At 46.1% G+C, this 22,568-nt stretch overlaps 4 protein-coding genes and 1 non-coding gene across 5 annotated transcripts; 1 reads left to right on the top strand and 4 right to left on the bottom strand.

Annotated features, from left to right (window-relative positions):
• Positions 1-1,144: 1,144 nt before the first annotated feature.
• On the bottom strand, positions 1,145-2,464 carry LOC101761446 (cationic peroxidase 2). The gene has a single exon (XM_004959800.3). The coding sequence runs from the start codon at positions 2,229-2,231 to the stop codon at positions 1,245-1,247; it is 987 nt and encodes a 328-aa protein (XP_004959857.2). The 5' UTR covers positions 2,232-2,464; the 3' UTR covers positions 1,145-1,244.
• Positions 2,465-3,410: 946 nt separating this feature from the next.
• On the bottom strand, positions 3,411-8,204 carry LOC101776976 (cytochrome P450 3A29). The gene is made up of 7 exons (XM_004958453.3): positions 7,848-8,204; positions 6,073-6,272; positions 5,260-5,895; positions 4,817-4,967; positions 4,491-4,640; positions 4,109-4,275; positions 3,411-3,939 (listed from the first exon to the last, which is right to left on the bottom strand). The coding sequence occupies exons 1-7, from the start codon at positions 8,149-8,151 to the stop codon at positions 3,832-3,834; spliced, it is 1,716 nt and encodes a 571-aa protein (XP_004958510.1). The 5' UTR covers positions 8,152-8,204; the 3' UTR covers positions 3,411-3,831.
• A 2,177-nt stretch (positions 8,205-10,381) lies between these two features.
• LOC101776299 (histone-lysine N-methyltransferase SUVR4) lies at positions 10,382-15,823 on the bottom strand. Its single transcript, XM_004958451.3, has 8 exons — positions 15,464-15,823; positions 14,869-15,289; positions 13,481-14,592; positions 11,758-12,023; positions 11,573-11,639; positions 11,407-11,457; positions 10,818-10,911; positions 10,382-10,699 (listed from the first exon to the last, which is right to left on the bottom strand). The coding sequence occupies exons 1-8, from the start codon at positions 15,650-15,652 to the stop codon at positions 10,671-10,673; spliced, it is 2,229 nt and encodes a 742-aa protein (XP_004958508.1). The 5' UTR covers positions 15,653-15,823; the 3' UTR covers positions 10,382-10,670.
• A 94-nt stretch (positions 15,824-15,917) lies between these two features.
• Positions 15,918-15,998, top strand: TRNAL-AAG. The gene has a single exon. It is a non-coding gene; the product is annotated as a tRNA-Leu (tRNA).
• Positions 15,999-17,234: 1,236 nt separating this feature from the next.
• On the bottom strand, positions 17,235-21,292 carry LOC101775893 (dolichyl-diphosphooligosaccharide--protein glycosyltransferase subunit 1B). The gene is made up of 8 exons (XM_004958450.2): positions 21,063-21,292; positions 20,646-20,690; positions 19,921-20,558; positions 19,348-19,495; positions 18,636-18,815; positions 18,171-18,239; positions 17,664-17,753; positions 17,235-17,565 (listed from the first exon to the last, which is right to left on the bottom strand). Exons 1-8 carry the CDS (start codon positions 21,186-21,188, stop codon positions 17,437-17,439), a joined length of 1,425 nt encoding a protein of 474 aa, XP_004958507.1. The 5' UTR covers positions 21,189-21,292; the 3' UTR covers positions 17,235-17,436.
• Between the last annotated feature and the right edge of the window lie 1,276 nt (positions 21,293-22,568).

Genomic DNA, 22,568 nt, shown 5'->3' with positions numbered 1-22,568 from the left:
AACCGTGGCGGTGGCTCGTTCCATGCCGAAGGGGTGAGGTGGCGCGCCACAAAAGCCACGACTATTCGGCCGGCGGCTGTGACCGCGCCAAACTTCGCGGCAAAGGAGGTGGCGCGCCGGCGTCGGCGCCAAGGACGGCGGTGGTGTGGCGATCATGAGAAAAGAGAGGGGAGTCGGATCTGTAGAAACTTGGAGGTAAGTAGAGATGGAGCTCCGTGCCTCCATGAACGACATGGAACTGAACCCCGATCTTTAGCTTAGGAATTGCAGCTGATGCCGTCTGTCGTGCCCGGCCTCGTACCCGTCGCGGCGGCGCTCGCCGACTACACCAAATCGCACTTCAACTTGCTCCAATATGTGCCGGGCGGTGGCACGGCGTTGTTCTGGGAGAGTTTGGCGGCGGGTCGGAGGCCGTGGCCGCCCAGCGACGCGGCGAGCGTTAACGCCTCTCCGCTGGCGCGCGCAGGAGCCGCAGCCAGCCGTGGCAAGGGCGCTCTTCTCGGAGGCAGGGCGGGTGGCTGCAATTGGGATGATCGCGGACGCACAGATCCGATCCAGCGGTTAAAAGGTACCACCCTGGCCACCCCACGGCACGCCTCATGCAGTCGCGCGACGTCTCGCCGGTGCGCCGCCGCGTCCTGGCCGTCCCCCGCGTCGATGGCAACCGTCCTGGAGAGCCTCTTTGACTCCTCATGCTCGTGCCGGTAGGGCCGCGGCGGAGGCCGCTGTTCTCAGCTTCGGCGCTTCCGCGGCGTTCTGCCAGACGAGCGGCAGCGTCGCGCCGCCCAAGGGCTGCCGTCGTGGCGTCGGCTCGTTCCATACCGAACAGGTGGCGCCGCCGCACGACCTGCTTCCGTGACTGCGCCGTGCCGCCGTCCATTCGTGGCAAAGGCGGCGGCGTCAATGACCTGACCAGACCTCGCGCCGGTGAGGCCGCAGGCCCCCAGCGACGGCCGTCGTTTTGCTGCCGTTCGTGGCGTTCTGTCCGGAGAATGGACAAATCATGCGAGCCGCAGTCTGGCAGCGAGCACGGAGGACGTCACTTTCCAATCCGGTCAATTTTTTGGAGGAAGAACGGAACAATTGCTAAAGCCTATGTTCCTTTGTTAAATGAAGATATCCATGTCAACATTGTGCTCTTTATTCTTAAGATATAAGACTTCATATGCTCACAATCAGTTAAAGCAATCCTACTCCTACCACAATTGGCCAAGCAAAGACACACACACACACAGTCACACACACTAGTAGTTGACGACACGGCAGTTCCTCCTGATCTCGCCTTGGCTGCCGGTGAGCACGTCCATGGCGCCCATCTTCTGGATGGACGCGGCGAAGGCGGCGAGGAACTTGCCCAGGTCCTGCATCTCGTCGACGAGCCTCGCCGCCTCGTCGTCGTGCGTGAGCACGGAGTCCGTGAGGAGCACGCCGCGGTTGGCCTTGATGGCCCTGTAGTAGCTGGTGTCGAAGGCGAACTCGCTGCCGGGGTCCATGACGACCCTGTTCGCCGACGCCATGCTCGTGCACTGCCCCATCAGCTCCCGCGCGTACCTGGGCTCGATGAACGGGTCCACCCCGCCGTTGCCCTGGAAGGTGTAGAGCCTCGGGGACACGAACATGCAGGTGGTCCGGCCCAGCGTGTGCGCGCCGGAGAGCGCGACGAGGTCGGCGACGCCGAGGCCGCGCCGGGCGAAGGAGTCCCTGAGGATCGGGAACACGTACTCCGGGTTGGGGAGCTTGGTGCCGTCGGCCTCGTCGGAGAAGCGGGAGTCGCGCCGCCCCGTCTCCACCTGCCACAGCAGCCGCCCGAACTGGAACGAGACGGCGTCACGGGTGGCGAGCGCCACGGCGTCGGCGCAGGAGACGGTGCCCGGGCAGGACCGCTCGAGCGCCGCCTTGGCCGCGTCGATCACCTCCAGCCCGCCCAGCGACAGGTTCGGGCCCGCCGCCTTCTCCGTGCCACGGCCGTCCAGCAGCACCGACGCGTCGCAACCCTGCGGGAAACAGTCGTGGAAGAAGAGGCGGAGAAGCTTGGCGGCGAGGCTGGGGTCGGCGGCCGCCGCAGGCCAGGTGACGTTCCTCACGATGGACTCCGCGTCCGGGCAGCTCTGCTGGTAGAACCCCACCCGGAGCCCCTGCCCCGCAGCCCCGGTGCACGCGACGAGCAGCAAGCACAGCAACAGCTTGGTGCCGCCGCCGCTGCCATTACTACCCCGAGGAGCCATACGCATCTGTTGTTGCGAAGGCGATCAGCAGCTAGCTGATGCCGTCAGAGTGAGCGAAAGTGTGAAACTACAGTGGGTGTTCACTGTCACTGTGCAGCCTGGGTATTTTATACTGCCCGCTGTACGCCAGTAAACTTGTTACTGCAGCGAGAGGGGTCTTTATCGTACTGAATACGGAGTAATAGATTACGAGCCGCGTGCTTGCGCGATACCAACTTGTTTAGCGTAGCGTTGGCAGGCGCAGATCCAAAATTTTCTTGAAGTAAATCTCCATGGATTTCAAGAAGCATTCTCGTTGCGATCTCAGGATCTTGCGCTTGATTTTGAGTTTTGAACAACAAATACAACGCAGTTCTTTGGAATTACCGCGACCTGGCTGGCGTCTCAGACGAACGGCATGGGAGCTCGCGATCCTTGTCCCCTGCCCAGGCGCGTGCCGCCAATCGGCAATCGGCGTCGGCTGTGTGCCTATGCGGCCATTGTTTAGGCTTTTCCTTGCCAATCACTTCCGAACGGGCTGAATGCTTGGGAATATGCGTGCACTTGATCGCCAGTCAACCAACCATCTGCCGCCGACATAAAACGCAGGGCCCCCCTGCTCGTCTCTGATCATTTCATTTGGCGCCGGCCTGGGCAGGTGTGAGCCAAGCAGAAGCAGGGCCATGCGCCTGCTCGTACTGTAAGGTCTGGTCATGGGATGATCCTCCTACACGTGCCCATTGGACCTCGAGAGCTTGACCGGAGAATCTCATGATGAGCCGTCGCGCGACGAGCGGCGGCGGCACGTGGTCGTCGTCGGTGCGGCAAGCGATATGTCGGTGGCGCACCGCTCCCTGCACCGTGCAGGAAGGCGAACAACGGTGAGGGGGCCAGCATTTCCGGCTTGCACCTCTGCCGGACGCCGCCGATCCGATCGCAGTCCTGCGCTTGCTCTGCCGTTCCCGGCGAAGTACTCGCCTGACGCCTGGTCATCTGCATCGGAAACATGATCGTGTCGTGCCGCAACTTATCCTGAAATCACAGCACTGTAGCAGGGTACCACCACTGCCGTATACGGTAGCTTACTGGATTTGGCTGGTTGCTTACATATAGTACATTATGCATTTAACCCTCATCTCCCTGTTTTTTTTAAAAGAAATCTCTACCTACTACCTGAAGGCTGAAGCAAATCCAACACAGCAGATATTTGTATAATTTTTTCACAATTTATTACGCTGTAGGAACAGCTGAAACATGTTTACATGTATGATACAATACATTAGTATGAGACAACATGATACATTGGACATTACATTCCTCCTAGAGGGAGGAGAAAACTCCAACTTAAAAACCCCAACTTGTTTATGCACATCAGCATACACCTCCCATGATCTGACAGCCCGTGGGTGCTCCAAAAATCTAACAAAAACTAGATCGGACGAAGCACACCGGGTCTGTCAAAAATCTGAAGGAAAAAAAAGATAACTTCCACATCGCAAAGTATCGCCTTTCCAAACTTCAGCGTGATTCAACGACGGTATGAAACTAGCATATCCTGGTGTGACACCAGTAAAAAAGAATATAGTGAAAGAAAACGCATCAAATTTGAATTTGCCAAACCCTCCCGTTAGATCCTTCTTTTTGTGAGGATGATCTTCGGGTTTGGGAGATGGTGAACGTGGCTGCTGTCAACTTCAGGTTCCATTTCTTTACACAAACTTGGATGAGTCTGTACCTGCAAGGTTGAGTTCCAATCAACACTAAGTTTAAACGTAAACTGATGAAAAAGAGTAAATACTTAGCCCAGAAGCATGGAATTCCATCTAGCAAGTCAGCTCACAATCTCCCAAAAGGTGCGTGTACATATCACGAAAAGGCAAAGCATAACAATTATTGCATCTAACCTCATAGTTGCGGAGCAGACTGGCAATCAACATTGATATTGCAATAATTGCAAACTTCTGGCCAACACATGCTCGACTTCCAGAACCAAATGGAAGAAATGACTCAGCCTTAGCACACTCGGTGAAAAGATTCATCCCATTTGAGCCTCTGGGTGCTGCTAATATATCTACAATATATGAAGAAAATGAAGTGAGAATAGAATTAGGAAGAGGCTAATCACAATAGTCATGCAAAAAAAATGCTAAAGGTCTAACAAATGCAGACCAAAAATAACGAATTCAATGAAGAATCTTCTGGAGCTGTTATTAGGCATGCCCTGTTATTAACAACCTGTTACTTATGTTTTGCTAGAACAGAAAAGTGAGAAAAGAGAGAACAGACCTCCAAGATCCACATCCTTTTTGAGGAACCGATGAGGATTGAACTGGCCAGCATCATTGCCCCACACAGAAGCATCCATATGCACAAGATGCAAAGGAACTACCAATATTGCTCCAGCTGGCACAGTGATGCCCAAGCCAAGAGTCAAATCTGCACTCAAGGAAAATGAAACGAAAGTGGGTCAAAACTGACCTGTAGCTGACAAACGAGCCCTTTTGCAGCTAGATGCATGGACCAATATCAGGATCAAACTTCAAACTATCATGATCTTGATAATAAAATCAGGATAGGCAATCGCATTCTAAAGGTCTAGAAAATTTGCATACCATGTTTCAAAGAACATCTCTGCAGAAGAGGTCCAGCAGGCAAAAGGCGAGCAGATTCATATACAGTAGCAAGTAGTAATTGCATCCTAAGCACATCATCAACCTCCAGCTCAGATGATTCATCGCAGACTGCAACAATCTCCGCATGTATCTGCAAAAAAAGAGTAGCATGGGTGAAGAGGTGTAACTCATAAAAAAATGGTGGATGGTTGTGGCCTGTCCTTCTAGTATATTATGGCTAAAGGGTCTTCAAGATTGCCCCACACTTTTGTAGACGAATAATGTCACATTTTATAAACCTTTCCTTGAGAAAAATGGAGCACGAATTGAGATTCTTTCTAATTCAAATAATTAACATGGGCAACACAACACCAGCAATTGTTCATCACAGAGAGCAACCAAAATAGTTTGCAACAGAGAAAAATAAAGGAACTAATGTGTACCTGATCTTGCAACTTTGGGAACAAGATAAACCTTGTCAAAATGTTACCAATCAAGTTAGCAGAAGCGGAAATACCATGTAACATCAAACCGATGATGTTTCCACAGATTTCCTCTTCTGAACTAAGTGATCCTTCAGCAGCCCCATGGAGACAATGACCTGCCATCATTTCACCTAAAACACCTCTATTTAGACCTTTTATCATCCCTTCACTTTTTAGATATGACCTCTGATCAAAGTGGTGAAGTGAACTATTTTGATCTCTTGATTTTCTGATGATTCCCTCTGTTAACGTCTTCAGCTTAGCACAAAGGGTCCGGTACCTCCTATAGCTAGGCTTCCAAAACGGGCAAACTGCATAAGAAGCCCAGAAGCAACCATCCTTTGCAACCATCATAAGAAGTTCCTCATAAGTAACAGCATCAGACCAATTGAAGAAGGCATCACCAAAAAGAGTTCCACCAATGATGTTAAAGGACATGTGCTGGGAGAAAGATCTACAGTCCAGAAAATCCTTGGACATAATAGAGTCAATTCTATCCATGACAGCATCAATAACTTTGAATGAACTTCGACCGACACCAATTGTAAGTTTTTCATTCAAAAATATTTTCAGAGATTCTCTTGTACTTTTGACCTGAAAAATGCCGAACAAGACAGTTAGAAGAACTAAACAAATCAAAGTAGCAATGGAACATGCTATCTGCATATACATGGTGTTAATAAAACAAATGCATCAATACAAACTAGAAACGAGAGAGAGGAAATATTGCAGAGCCCACTATAGAAAAAGCAGAAGAGTAAATCAATTTACCTTCTCGGATGAGGATACGAATAGACCAAGTCTTCCGCAAGCTAAATTATATGTTCTACCAGTCAATGGTAACTTATCTTCAGCCTTTGTTAGAACCTCTTTGACTAGAGTAGGATCTCTAACTGATACAAGTAGCTGAGAGGGTCCTGCCCACAGGCGAACAACTGAGCCATAGCTGCCATGCAATTTTGACAGGAAACCTGCAAAATGAAGTTCAAAGCAAAACATGAGCCTAAATTAACAGATGTATTGTATAAACTATTAAATAAGGACCCTTGGTTGCCATATCAACGCAAAAATATCAAATAATGTATTTTCATCTTTACAATAATGATTAAAAAAAAGCAGAAGATTGGTAGCTCACAATAGTAATTTTGCTAGCAATACGGCTTGAATATTTGCTGGAACATTGTAAGCTGAAGCGTTGGATGGCACGGGTCTAAAGTGCTCGAGTGGGCCATCCTATGCCCATGCTCATTAAGAACAGCACTATCCCTGTTGGATCGCATGGGACCAAAAACTATTTATCAACAATCATGCATCTACCTATGGCTACCCATTTATGTCTGGTAGTATTTCAAACCCAGCACTCTCTGAGTTGTCCTAGTAAGTTCTACAAAAAGTGCTCATTCCCAGGAAATTTTTGAATATGTGGTTAACTCTGTAAAAACTTCATAGACATACAACTGACAAAAATCTAGTCTAATAGTGATGAGGGAGATTTGTCGAAACAGCAAGAACTTCAAAAGGTAAATTGATTTCCTCTTCTGTTTTTCTTCCCGAATTATAAGAATCGAAAAGAGTAGGACCATGATGTAATGACGATACAACAATAATTAAGGTAACCGTGCTCTGTGCTAAGCAGTGCAATTGCTGTGTGGCAAAGCTCAGTTAAGTAATTTTATCTCAACTGTTGTGGGCAGATCATTGGATACTAGAACAGCAGGATAGATCGGCTAACTTGCCCTCCCGCAGGAGGCTCTGAGATGCTCTCTTGATCTATTTTCTGCTTGCCTAACCCATAACTCACGGCTGCCTTTATAGACTAGGCACCTAAAAACCTGCTAACAAATCTAATCCAAATAACTAACAAATCTTATCTGCTAACAAATTAATCCTGATCCCGCGGTACTGCTCACGCGCTACACTACAGTGGGCCAAGGCCTAGAGCCGGTCCCGCTACCATAACATCAACACTAGCCTAAATGCTTTACACAAAATATTGTGCCACTTGTACAGATCACATCTCGTTATCATCCAACAGAGCAACCAAACAAAAAGGCAAACCTGGATCACTAGCTCACAGGCTCTGGGGCAGTAAAATAGGCCATAACTTTGGCATATAATCGGCAAAAACGGATGGTCAAATTACATCCCGCAACTCCCACCCAGATCAGTCTATACTATAGCAAAATTCCACATCAATCAATCAAACAGCACGAATTTCCCAATAGATCAATGCTCAAGTAGCTAGCTCGTAGCCAAATCTCTACCAAGTATTTGGCATCTCAGGTAGGAGCTACCAAATCTCGAATCAAATTGCTCCAACCACATCCAGTCCCCAATCGAACAGTACCCAAAATGGCACATAGGCGCCCGAGCATCTCAAATAGCCCGTACGAAAAAAAATTTGGCACGTTGCAGACGTCGCGCTGGCGCCAAATCCAATATTCCAATCCCATCATAACCACCACCCAAATATCGAAACCCAACCAATTGAACCGAATCCTGGTTATGTGGAGCCAAATACGGTGGAAAGGGGATCGGCTACCAACCGGTGACGTCGCCGCCGGTGCGTAGGACGGCGGCGAGCCCGGGGTCTGCGAGGAGCGCGTGAGGCCCCGGGATGCGGGAGCCGAGGGCCCAGAGGCGGAGCAGCGCGGCGACGCGGAGGAGCAGGACCCAGGTGACTGCGAGGAGGCCCGCCCACAGCAGCGCATTGGTGCCCCGCTGGGCGTAGTCGCGGAGGAAGGCGCGGCCGCCGCCGACGCAGACCGGCCAGGCAGCTGGCCCCGCGGTGAGGAGCGCGCCCAGGAGGGTGAAGGGAACGGCGGTGGCGTCGCAGGAGGAGGAGGCCATGGCCGCGAGGCCGGGGCGGGGGCGGGGGCGGGGGTGGGGGTGGGGGTGGGCGGTGGCGGGCGGAGGTGTGAGAGGAGCAGGAGCTCGAGCTCTCTCCCTGGAAGAAGAGAAGAGGGAGAGTGGGAGACGGGACATTCGCCTACGGCTCCTCTAAGGGGGTGTTTGGATACGAGGTGTTAAACTTTAACAGTGTCACATCGGATGTTCGGATGCTAATTAGGTGAACTAAACATGAGCTAATTATAAAACTAATTGCAGAATCTTGTGCTAATTCGCGAGATGAATCTATTAAGCCTAATTAATCCATCATTAGCAAATGGTTACTGTAGCACCACATTGTCAAATCGTGGACTAATTAGGCTTAATAGATTCGTCTCGCGAATTACACTCCATCTGTGCAATTAGTTTTATAATTAGCTTATGTTTAATACTTCTAATTAGCATCCAAATATCTGATGTGACGGGTGTTAAACTTTAACACCTAGTTGCCAAACAGGCCCTGAGAAGATCTCTAGTACAATATTTTCCACCTAGACCCTCATTTAAATGAAAAATTACAACACAGTCCTCAACAAAAGTTCTCAGCCGAGAACTGTGTGAATGGAATTTATACCGTCGCAGAATTACGAAAACTGATCGTTCTTTCTCCGTTTCAAATTGCAGGTAGTTTGATTTTTTCAAATTATATATACAAATATTTATAAATATAAATGTAGAAAAGTTAAAATAACTTACAATTTAAAACGGAATGAGTACAACAGTAAAAATTTCTCAAAGTGAGCAACCACGGGCAAAAGGGCAAAAAAGTTTTAATGCTTTGCTCGGTGAAAATGACAGGCGATATACCACAGTCATGTCAAAACGTATCCAATCTCCAACCTTAAAAAAAAATGTATCCACGCCCAAGCGAAAGGCCACCATCGACCAATTGGAGCTGGCGATCGGATGCCTTTAGGCTGTCCAATCTCCAATCGCTTCAACCAACAAAAGAATACAGATCACACGGCGAATTCTGTGATTACCTGGCGCCCTTGTGTCCCTCGCCCCACCCTGTTTCTTTATGCTGCCTTTTGCGTTGACCTCGCGCGCGATCCGTGCCACCTTGCCCGCATCCGCCAACCTCCAGCGCAAGTCAACTGGGCTGTGCAGGCTCGTGCTCGCGCAATGGCTTGGCGGTAAAGGCAGCCGCGGTGGCCCTTTCGGCGAGATCAGCTCGTTTTAAATGGTTTGACCTGGCAGATCATTGGGACAGCGACCGGGATGGGCAAGCGAATTGATTAGAGATGTTTGGATCTTGAATTAAAATTTAGTCCACGTCACATCGAATCTTCGAAGGTTAATTAGAGCATTAAATATGAATTAATTATAAAATTAATTACACAGAGGGAGGTTAATTCGCGAGATGAATCTATTAAGCCTAATTAATCCATCATTAGCAAATGGTTACTGTAGCAGCACATTGTCAAATCATGAACTAATTAGGTTTAATAGATTCGTCTCGCGAATTAATCTCCATTGTACAATAGATTTTGTAATTAGTCTATGTCTAAGGATTACAAAATAAAAATAAGCACCCCTTACTCTCATCTCGAGCTCGATACGCCCAGTTCCTTTTGCGTATTGCTGCGTGCATTCCACCTGTGCAGGCACCTTCGCAGGCCATTACATTATTTAATTAGGAAAAAGAAATAGCACTGGAGATGATGAAGTGGGAAACTGTACATTTTTGTTCGGATATGTTATGGAATTGGCATGCATGGCAAAGTTAGGCCATCAAGTAGCTAACGCATGAGACTCTGGGAGAGGAGAAAAGGGACGAAAAGTGTAATCTTTTGGGTTGGATTTATCCGGATTAAGCACTGACGCTGTGACGTTTGGGAAATGATTGAATTGTCATCAGATATGGCTCACCCGTGCAGTAGACTACTTTCCCCGTTACAAATCGTATATTGTTGTGACTTTTATAGATTCATACATGTTAGCGGGCCCGGACAGCGCACGCCCCACACACAGGAGGACACGTGTGGCGCGCCGGCGAGTGCCGTCGGCGAAAGCCCATGACCATCGGCATGTGGGAGACCCCTGATTGGACCTGATCCGCCGTGATCCGCCCACCACATCTTCACAGTTTTTTTTCCCTAACTTATTCTTTGTTATGATTTTTTTAAAAAAAACGCTGTCGTCAATAAATTTTGCTAAAACACCCCCGATTATGCAAAAAACTCACAACTAAACTGACTACAGAAGAATAGCCCTGTGAAGATGTCGTGGGCCTCCGTTTCCAGCCCCCAACTCGAAAACAAATTCAAACCGCCGGGCGAGATTTAAAGTTCAGCAGTTTCATTCGGCTAAATGATGCATCTAACCTATGAGCAACGCTTTGTCTCAGACGCGCGCGCGCGCGCGCCAAAAACATCCCTCCAACATCAATTATGACCATACAAAATTCCGGCTTGCTAAGCTACAACTGACTAGATTGCTCGCTAACCTAAACAGCCATGCTTCGCATCAACCCCAGCTTATTTTGCAGCAGCTTTTCCTCGGTTCCCTGCAGTCATTTGAAAGAACCATCTTAGAACGCTTGCACAATGAAAAGTAGAATCTGTAGCCCGGCAAGAATTCACTCAAAAAGAATGGTTCTGGGACCAAGCAGAAGGAGAACATACTACGACCCTTCCTGCCGCGGCAGTATCTGCTTCCGCACAGGCATTGAAATGTTCCGCCACGATGCTTATCACCATCAAAATCGATGCCATAATCCTGAAACAAGCAAGATTAGTTTTGATCGGTCAAGCCACCAAGGATAGGAGAGAGTGCATCCTAGGCTGATCCAATAAACTGCATAGCATGGCACTGAAAATGCAACCAACAAAGCTTGCCGCAAATATGATTTAGCTAAAAAGAGAGAATAAACTAGAAAAATCTGGTATTTGTATAGCACTGCGAAGAGGACTTGTGAATTTGGGTTTAGGGTTTACCATTGCAACCACACAAAAGAATGTCTAACAAAGCCATTGCCCATGGGATAAACATTACAGAACCCTCAAAATAAATATAGGCAAGCAGAAATTGCAAGAGAAGTCCCTAGCCTTTGTCAAGAGCAAAAACTTAAAACATGGGGAAAAAATTATTATCACAGGCTCACAGCATCTGCAGCCTTTGATTTTGACAGTCACATTTATCTTGAGAAATACACATCTTTGAATATATGAACAGAAGTTAATATTTAATATTAAGAAACTACACAAGCCTTACCCATGTGAGCTCCTCAAATGCCTCCACCTTCTTGTTTGTGAAAAGTGCAAGCTTCAATTAACAAAAAAGAAAAAAGAAAATATAAAAAACATCAGCATGGTATGCCTATGCTGTACAATTTCAAAGGCGTGGTATGGACACAGCAGTTTAGAATTTAAGAACTTACATGGTAATAGTGATGATGAGGGGTCTCCACTTCAACAGGGATCTCAACTAAATTTGCATCGTAGCATCTATGTGATGGAGTATTACGACCATAAGAAAAGAAAAGGGGAAGACTCATCTCTGCTATCATTTTTTTTAAAAAAATAATAGAGTAACAAGGACAGATTGGGAACAGTCAGAGCACACCTGTGGTTGATGAATCTCCCAACATTCCCATAAAATGTTGCATCCAGGCATAAAGCCTCTTTGTCCTTCAACACCCCCTCTGAATCACAATCAGCATCCAAGTCCACCGGGTACGTATACCCAGCCTTGCACGCTTTTTGAGATGTCTTTTCACGGAGCTCCGTATTTGTTAGCAACTCGCCAACATATTCACAGACAAAAGCTCCTTTTGGAAGTTCATCAAGTGTGCGTAGGCCCCAACCCTTCCCTTCTTGTGTGAAAAACACCTGGGCAAAAAAAAGAAAGAAAGTAATTAGCAGCAATTCAACCAACCCTTCCCTTCTTGTGTGAAAAACACCTGGGCAAAAAAAAGAAAGAAAGTAATTAGCAGCAATTCAACCAACCAGCATCAATAATACCTGAACACTGCGGATGAAAAATAAAGGAAAACTATTAAAGGACCAAGAAGGAACTAAGCTCAGTTGGTGGGAGGTGTGGGTGCACACACCCTGCCACCCAAGTTCGAGTCCCCTTCCACGCAAACCTGGGTATCTGTTTCTTCTTATTTGCAATGCTGCCTTAGGTTGGCTGCAGTTTTTTTATTATATCCATTCAAGTGCAAAAGATTTCTTCTTATTTACAGTTCCAATTTAGGACGGAACCCTAAAGCCTAAACCACCCAAATCTTCATGTATTTCACTCCCACTCTGTCCACATTTGCTCGTAAAAATGATGTGGCGACAAACAGGCCCAGGCACGTCTAAACCTTCATGGAATCTCAGGTCCATTTCGCCCAAAGCTGCAGCTCCCATCCCTGTGTCACCCGCATCATTCGCATCTCGTGCGCCTCTCTCCTCCTAGTTCAACCACAGCCACCAGGAACCCTAACACCTCTGCCGTTGTCGCTGGTCACGAATGGAATGCGTAACTGACACCAAGCCGTTGCCCCCCCCCCGCATGTCTATGCTACCAACAGCAACCCCTACCCCTCCACTGTGCTCATTGGTCGTGACTGGAACAATCATCCTAGCCAAGCCGACGTGCGATCAAAAGGATTTCATCATCAAGCCGCCGTCGACTCCATCGGGTCCTAATGTTAGGCTGCCGTCTGTGTTTGTCGCCGGGATCCCGTCGCAGGCCAACGTATTCTCGCTGGATGGAAATTCCCCCTTTTGGTATTGATTGTGCCTTTGTCTTTCTTGGCAGGTTTGGTGCTCAAACTGTATTTACATACAGGTTTGTACATTCAAATCTGACACCTCTTCAACCAATTCAGGTTCAGCTAAGTGTTCCTAGAATGTGTTTATTTTTCAGTCAATGAGTGTAAATTTACAGTACAAGTACCATTGTGTTTTCATGTTACTGAAAGGGTTGAGCTGATGTTCAGTTTAACAAATACCATGTCTGAAAATCTATGAATGGTGCCTGACAATTCCTCAGCACCAAGCTAACATGATTTTGCGAAGCAACACCTTTTATTCAAAGTCTCAAACAAGCAAAGGGCTGTAGTGTATTCCAAACATATTTTAAGGTACAGGGGAGGCCAGAATGAGAAGGATATCCTATGCACTAATTATCTGAAAATCCAATAACAGTTGCCAGGAACTCTATATGCACTGATCTATCCAATTTCAGGTAAATTGTTGTAATTAGCTGTATAATTCTCATGAAATAAATGACAGCCATTCATGGCAAGCCACATAAATATTCGTCAACATAAGTTTACAGAAGCATTAGATGTTACCTGCAGGTTGCAAGCTATACCACGTTGAACCACACGGTTACCGCATTGCATGTTACAACCACATTTACTCCAGCATTCCCTGATAACCTTCCTAACAAGATGGCGTCTGCTAGGCTCTGGTAGAGCTTCATTCCTGGGCCTCTCCAGTGGTTTACAGAAGAACTTATGATGTTTTTCTGGGAATAAATTCATAGAGAAACACTCATCAAGGAATGTTGTCTTAACCAAACCTCCTGGTGTATATGCAAATTCACCCCCAGTTTCTCTTGCACAGGCACATGGTATAGGGGCAGACAAGCAGTTGCCGAAGCAGTCAGCACAACTGTCCTCGTCACCAATTCCGGCAGCAGAGATGTTGTCATAGGCCTTCGGGGAAACAAGGTTTCTTTGTATATAATAAAAGGAAGGTGGACATTTCTCGCTGCCAAATTCGTTCACCACTGATATCCTTACCTTTTCTTCTCCCTTTGATATATCAGACACATCGTGGGTACACCTTACTTGAGAAAGTGCCAGATGCTGAGGAACTGTTGAATATTCTTGTCCATTCTCTGAAGTTTCTAAAACCAATGAATCTTCTACAGATTTATATTTCATGCCTCCGCTATTCATGGAAGCAATTGGTTTCATGAGTGCAGCACCACTCATCATTGACTCCTTTTGCGAGTTTCTGCCATTATCAAAAGAATCTGATTGTACATTATATTCTGCAGTACTGCCATTGGCCAGTTGTGCTACACATTGGCATATCTCATTGATCAGGCTGCTAACGGAAAAATTTGGTGGGAGACTCTTGTATGAGTGAAGGCATTTATCCTCAACCATCCTGAAAACTTCTTCTAAACTGGGCATGCAGAACTTCGATGGGTCTATGTTGCATTCTATTGACATCTTGACATCACCCATAGTGGATGATGCTACAACAGTGTGCAAGTAAGGTGCTTCTTGTGTACGTTCATCTGCAGATCCTGTCCCAGTGTTGTGCATCACAGCTGTGTGATCGGACAAACTTTCCCGATTTTGAGGTTGCTTCCCCATGCTGCCCGTGCGTTCAACAAAGGAAGTGGATGATGTCCTTGTTCTACAATGCTGAACTGGCCTGCCTTTATTACCTATATATATAAGGTTTAGCAGATTCTCATCAGAATAAGGAAACTAGTCACAGTATCATAGAAAAAACAGCAAGAATAACTGAATAAGTACTAGTTCGACAACCAGATTGATTGCTCAACACAACAAACTAATTTCCCTGTGCATCGAGAACTCAATGGAACAAACACCAAAGGTGAAAAAACGTGATCTACATATGAAACATGAACATCTCCATGACCTATTATTTTCTAGCACAAATACTGACAGAATAATCGATTAGAATGCTGCATGCAAACCTGAAATCTCTGTTTGATTTTGAACGGATGGACGCGATGCTAGAGGATCTGCAGCACCTGAGGAGCTGGTGTTGAACGGATGGGAAACAATGCCAACTTGAGCATCATGAAGGCTCTGTGCAACATCTATATCAGGCTCAGGCTTAGGCTCTCTCAAGAAGACAGCATGTTGGAAATCTTCATCCATCATCTGCCTTGCCCTCTCTTGTGCAGTAACAGAAGATGGCGGGGACAACTGAGGATCAATACAGTGATCTGCTGAGAAATTATTAGAGTTGGTTCTAGGCCTCTTGATGCGAGGTGCCTCTATCTCACTATCCAAGTCACGGGGATGGCCATAGACGATAAGGGAAGTAGAAGGCTGGTGGTGATCTTCCTCCGGCGCAACCATTCTTGCATGGTGGCTACCATGCTCCGGCTCCTGCACCCAAGCAGCGGCAAGTGATGAAGCATCAGTAAGCCATTTAAATTAGTCTGGCAGGAACAGAGTAGTAAACAAAAGAGGGCCTTTTTGGCCCATCTTTGATCCCATAATAATACCAAAAAAACATATTTTTTTTTCTTTCTGTCTCTTCCATTTGGGCAAGACGAATACCTTGGGGCGGTCGCGGCTGTCGAGGATGGCGTCGGCGAGGGCGCGGTAGCACTCGTCCTCGATGGGCTCCCAGCTGTTGTCAAAGAGCTTGAGGAGACTCCTGAGGACGGGGGTGGACTCTTTCTTGGAGAATCCCAGGGCCGTCATGGCGTCAATGGCGCGGCGTGCCCGCTCCTTGTTGGAAACCATCCCGCCCCTATCCGCCTGGCTGTCCGCGCGCGGGGGGAGAGAGAGAGATCACGCACAAACCCAGGCGAGGGAAGGAGGAAGCTAATCAGTGTATCGCATTGCTAGGGTTTGCAACGGCCATCCGGGTCGGGTGCCTGGCTGCGGGAAGGGGGGAAGCCGATGGTTTGCAACTCAACCGACCGCGGTGGAAGAGGAGCTGCAGCAGTATAGTCCAGGACCTGTCCTATATTAAACAATACTTAGATTTTATTTTAGCCAGCACCATGTTGAGATGGCCGAGTTGGTCTAAGGCGCCAGATTAAGGTTCTGGTCCGAAAGGGCGTGGGTTCAAATCCCACTCTCAACAAATGGCATATTTTTTATTTTTTATTTTTTTTGCAAATCGCGCCCTCAAGGCTCAAGAGAACATCAGCCTCTACATTTTTTTCCCTTCTTTTTTTTTTTTTGCATGTCCACGTCTCGGACTACCCCTCCAAAAACATTTTTCAAAAGCTCATGAGTCATGACTAACTTACGTTTTCGTGCCACATTGCATCCCTTTATATCGTTAAAAAAATGCAAGTTTGCTCAAATCTCGTGATCGTCCGAGGTTTCAGAATTAAACTTGCATTTTGGTTTTGGAACGATGTGGGTTCGATCAAAGCCGACCCACTTTTCTGGGTTGGGTTTGACCCATCTCTTGTTTGATTGCAGGGATGGGTTGGACCCAATTTTTTATTTGATTGAAGGAGTTAAGAGGATTGGGATGGATATCATTTTAACACCATTACATTGGATCCCACCTGTCAGCCTCCTCCAACACCTCCCGCGCCGGCCGCCGGAGCTCCCTAGGCGGAGCCCGAGCTCCCTTGGGCACCGCCTCCACCCGCGCCGGCCTCCACGGCGCCGCCCCTCCCCTCTCCTCCCTCTCTTTGCGCCGTCGGCCGCCCCTCTCCTCCACCGGATGGCCGTTCCCTGCCGCCGCCCCTCCTTCTCCCCGACATTGGACCCACGTCTACGGGGAATATTCCCTATGGGGGACGAACCCAACCCACTGCATTTCCAACCAAACGGGAGTTGATAGGGGTTGAACTCGTTCCAACCCACATCCACCCCAAACCAAACACACGCCTGAAGGGGAATCAAAACCCGCATTTATCGAGTATACTAGCAGAACACTCATGCTTTGCTACGGAAAAACCTAACTAATTGAGATAATTGGAAGTACTTGCCTATACTATTTCATAACGTTAAGATTTGAACATAAAATATGCACACTTATTATTATATTAATTATTAAATGACGACCTCTGAAGCTGTTTAGCCGCTCCCAAGCTCAGCGACCCCATGGCATCCTCACATCCTGGATTCAAACCAAGCCCCTCACTGCCAGATCGGGCTATTGAGGGACTGCATCATGGATTCATGGGGCGTCGGAGGAGACGGGAGAGACGGTGAGAAAACCAGATGGATGAACATAAGCTCCCACAAGTGAGCTGAGATGGGCAACAGCTCAAAATACACCTGTTGATTACTTGATTCGTAGCGATAACAGGCCAGCAGCACGCATTGCAGCGACACTGTCCGCTTTGCTGGGTCAACGGGCCACAAGCAGGAACTCACGTTTTTTAAGCAGTGAAGTTGTCAAGAGGTATATCATCTCATTCCTACAGCAGCAGCAGCCACAAAACTTCATCCTCCTCCATTGAGAAGGGTACATAGTACAACTAATGTGCCAATGATTCATCAATCCGCAGTTAGTAGAACAAGTGGTTCAAAAATTCAAAAATACTGTGAATGGAGGCCTATGATGATTTTCCGATGGAAAGATCCATGTGAAGATAGGCAATGCAGGCGACAAAGAACAGCAACACTGCAGATACTAGCATCAACGGCTCCGCCAGCATGAAGATCGGATTGAACTCATAGTACACCTAAAAGTGCCAGAATGTTCCACAGATTAGAAACAAAAGATGTGTGGTTCGAAGGTGTGGTAGTAACTAACAAGGCTTCATCGGATTGTTACAAGTACCTGGAAAGGAACGTTGTGCTCTCCTACAACATTTTTCTTTTTGAGTACCACCGTTGTCCTTCCAACAACATCAAGGTATGAATAACTAGTCTGCATCAGTAGCTAGTGTCATAATCACAGGATAATCTTTCATTACCAAAACTTGAGAAAGGAACTGTTCCATTTGCAAAATAGATGCTCAGAGCACACTTCTTTTGCAAAATAGATGGAAAAATACAAGCTGGCATAGTGAAATACAAAGTTCCAGGACTCAGGGGAAATATGCACAGCTCATGATTGAAACTAAATCAGGACGCACATGTTGCCAAGGCCCTACCAGAAGTTAACTGATACCACTGAACAATAAAAGCGTAAACTTGCAATGGTTCAGCTGAGATTAAACTTTATCTATCAATCGTAGTTCTTCTAAATTCATAGGTGTATGCCACCAGTTTAGATCCAAAAATGTAAAATTCAGATATAAGGGGAGGAGACATGCTTAATGTTAGGAAGGAAAGATGGGATTACCTCAAGATGTTTCTCTGTCACAAAAGGAACTACAGGCTGTGGATTTTTTGATCCTTCAGGAAGGACAACCTGCGACATTAAACGGTTTGAGAAGGTTCTGCTATAAATGTGAATAGCAGGAAGAACAACTCTCTATATTTCATCTGCAGTTCTACACTCCTTCAAACAGGCAGCAGTCTGGTCTATTTCTCAAGAATCACATTTATTGTTTACCTAGTCTCAGATAAAAAGCTGAACTATGCAAGGAACATGGTGATCAACCTAGAAAATAAAAGGAAAAGGTTGATGCCAGAGATTGCATTTACACTAGCATGTGCAGATGCTACCAATATGTGTTTCTTAATTAGGCCACGTGTACCATTAGTACGAAAGGTGCTTCATCAGAAAATATAGACCTTGAGCAGACTTAATTTAAACGTAAGATTGCCAACCACAGTAGCCTATCGAGGGCAAATAAATACTTACTTTAATTGTAAGATCGTCAACCACAGTATCCAATAGAGGGCAACCAAAAGTAAGGTTGATGTAACGCCGACCATCTTCTGACTCAAAGAGAAAATCTTCCAATGGCAGCCCATAGCCAATGGTGAATGTGCAGTGCCAGCCACCAAATAATGGATATCTGGGCTCAATTTCTAGTTCCGACTGAATTACAAAAAAAAGCTTTAGTAAACAATTTTACATTGAAGTAAAATAAAGGATATCTTTGACTCTACTAACTAGAATGGGAGCATATCCGGTGAAAACTGGCTAAGTGTTTAAAACTCTAGAAGTTTTCAAAAATATTGAAAAACTCACCATCTATAAATAAGGGTACAATTTGATGACATAGAAAATTTCAAGCTCAAACTCCACAATGGAGAGATACAAATATCATAAATGCCAGCCACATGCAAAAATGATAAATCCATGGTTTAGAAGGACAAAATGCACCTTTTGTGCTTATGTGGTTGACATTTGTGATTTTTGTATCTCACAAAGGGGTTTAGACCGAAAAGTTAGCATGGCATCATATGATAACATCATCTATAGAAGGTACAGTTTCAAGATTTTCAAAAACTTCTAGATATGATTTTTGAAGGATTTTCAAGTTTCCAACACTGATTTTCACAAGATATGCTACCAACTAGAATAGCAATTGATTGAAATCCTATGCTTGTGCAAAAATATCCTGTACCTTGAGGGAACCGATGCGCAGATGAGATGTGGAGATGTTACCAATCTCATCACGATAGTAAATGGAATGAACCCGTGGAGGCAGCCTTGCAAGAAGATTCTTGAATGATGACGCTCCACTGATAGATGGCCTAGACTGGTACTCAAGCCTAGCAAGAAAGTCCTAAATGAGTAACCATGAAGCATTTAACTAAGTTGATCTAATGAGTTGCTTATACCTAACTTCATACAGGTTCAAATATTCATGTCCATACTAAATTAACTATCATTAACTAACAAAAACATAGACCTAGCAAAGCAGTGCCGAGGGTACCAGCCCATATATTATTTTATTTTGTCATTACTACACCTATATTGTTGGCAGAAGTGGACAATGATCAGATAGGTCATTTGACAAGATGGTGTAAGGGTAAGCATCCCAAACTCAAAAATTGAAATGGTTCTCACCGACATGCCAATCTAACAGCCAAAAGCACTTTTCACATCTAAGAAATTTGTAGTCACATTTGTTTCATGCCGAGGCCTTTTTTTAGAACCATAAAAGTTGAAGAAATTAAGGTGTAAAGAATATAACCTTGAAAAGACTCCTTTGTGCCGAGCGCCACCATGCTTCAGTTTATAATGTTCAGTGATTTGGACATTTCCCCAATGAGAAATCTCCACCTTGCGTACAAGCTCCTCAACAACAGCAAAAGGACGGTTATTCTCATAGTGCACAAGGATTGGCAAATATGAGTTTGGCGCCTGGTTTTTATATGTGCCATATTTCACTTCAGTACCAGCACGACTGGTAGGATCGACCCTCGTGAAGGACTCAATCCTATTGCTCGGCGTCTTGATGTAGGTAACCTGCTCCAGAACATGGTAGGGCGAGAGAAGCACCGCACTGTCACGGAAGTAAACCAGCTGGGACTCTGACTGGCTAATCTCAGCAGGAAAGGGCTCTAAAGAGTGTGTCAGCACATATAACACTTCGATAGTGGTTGCCTCGCCAGGTTTCAGAGGAGTGCCCAGCAGAACAGAGTAGAGGCGAGCGCCATTCAGGGCGGTGGTGGCAAGATCAGAGGCTTCAACCGAGAGGGGCGCATATGTCTTCTTCTTGCGCTTCCCCTCTGCTCTTGTGGCCTTGACAATAGCGAGATGTTGAGCCTCTGTGGGCGTGAAGGCGATAAGAACTTGAGATGCATCAGAGGCAGCGGGAGCATTCTCGACCTGGAAGGAAGGTAATGATGTGCTGTGAGTATAAACGAAGGAGAATCACTAACTGGCAATTCAGGAAAAGGACCATTAAGGTATTACCTTCAGTGTTAGATAGACTTTGACAATGGAACCAGTGAGGTCGATCTGCAGGCAATTGGAATTTGTATATCAGAATAAAAAATAGCATGATGAATTGAGAGGAAGAGATTTGCCACGGATATAAGGGTTTTAGCAGGGAATCGACCTCTATCTCTTAAACCCTGAATTACAGCGATAATTACAGCTTCCCCCGATCTAAGTCAATCGGATCGTTACAGCGCAGGATTTCGATCGATAATTGTAACTATGCATATCTACTCAAGATGAAGACGAAAAGCATCCAGGTTTGCGTAATCTCGAAAGCTAATAAAAGGGACAGCAGTACTAGTGATCCGCTTCACAAGCAAGCAACCGGCATGCCAGATTTGAGGAAGGGGAGAAGAGGATATCCACCGGCAAGAAGGAAAAGAAGCATACCCTTTTCTCGGCAGAGAGGATCCGGATGCCGTCCTCCGGCGGCAAGGCAGAGCATGAAACGGCGGTCGCGGTGAGGAGAAGGAGGAGGAGGGTGGGGGTGGTCAGGGTTTGGAGGGACGGCGGCATCGCGTCCGGTGGTCCGTCCGCCCTTACCCCTCGCCGGCGACTACTGCTGGTCGAGTCGAGATCTGAAACTGAAACAAACAAGGGGAAGGGGGTGGACCGGAGGAGTGCGTGACTGACTGACTTGGCAGCAGTTGTTAGTCAGGGAGGCGCTACCAGCCGTCCATCATGGATCCTGCGGTCCACCCAGGTCTGTGGCTGTGGATTTTTTTTTTTGGATGAAACTGTCTGTGCCTCCTTGTGACGAGCAAAAAAGAGAAATCTCGAAAAGAAATCTTGGACACCAACTTTGATTGTTCCATTTTTCTCGGTATCAAATTTAGATATTTTGATTGATCCACTCATATTTACGCACGTACGTCGGTTCCAATCAAATTGTTTCTTTTCAAATTTTACCACCAGATCAATAAAGTTACAAATTCTTACACATGTTAAATTAAATTTCGATACTACCGGTACTGGGTTATAACTACACCGAGTAGATAGAGCATAAAACTCTAGTTTGTCTACAATTTTTTACATACGAGATCATCGAATGTTATATGATCATCCAGGAATTAAATATAAAATGGATAGAGTAATGAGAATGAAAGAAACTGGGAAATATCAAATTCTACGAGCATAGTCTGATTACGTCGAGCAATCTCGTCATCATCTGAATGAACTGTTGGTTTAACCGGTCTGCTTCTTTACATCCATAGTCACGAATTCATGATGATGGAGCCCCAGAACATTTTCTGACTTGGAATGTGTCACGTTTTGTATCTTGCTCACGTTTTTATGGTAGGGTTGGTGCAAGAGACGATCAAGTATCTAGCCATTAACCTTACTATGTAAGGGTGTGTTTGGTCCATGGAATCGCTAAAAATTTAGCTTAAAGCGGGCTTAAAAAAGGATTGGTTCAAAATTTTATAAGTTTTTGAGTTACGATTGTGAAAGCACGATTAGGTCATGATCCATTGCATCATCGCTAGGTGCTGCCCGGGGTCCACGATGCCAATGAAAATTTCTAAAATCATTCTTAGTTCTGCAAAAATCCCAACTGAAGTTTTTTAGGGGGGTGGTCCCAACCTGATTTTCATTGGGGCTTTTTCGCAGCCAAAATGCTGTTTTACATGGAGTTTTACATGGAGTTTTTCGCAGCCAAAACTCTAGTTTGTCTACACTTTTTTATATATGAGATTATCGAATGTTATATGATCATCCACAAATTAAATATAAATGGATAGAGTAATGAGAATGAAAGAAAAAGGACACAGCGTACTAGGAAATGTCAAAACATGAAGGAGGGAGCCTCAAGACATTTTCTGACTGGGATTTGTCACGTTTCTGTTATCTTGCTCACGTTTTTATGGAAGGGTTTGTGGCAAGAGAGGATCAAGA

Source organism: Setaria italica, chromosome II, assembly GCF_000263155.2.
Source record: "Setaria italica strain Yugu1 chromosome II, Setaria_italica_v2.0, whole genome shotgun sequence".
In the NCBI taxonomy this organism is placed as follows: Eukaryota; Viridiplantae; Streptophyta; class Magnoliopsida; order Poales; family Poaceae; genus Setaria; species Setaria italica.
The sequence above is the reverse complement of the archived record's forward strand: the minus strand, read 5'-3'. Positions and strand labels throughout refer to the sequence as shown.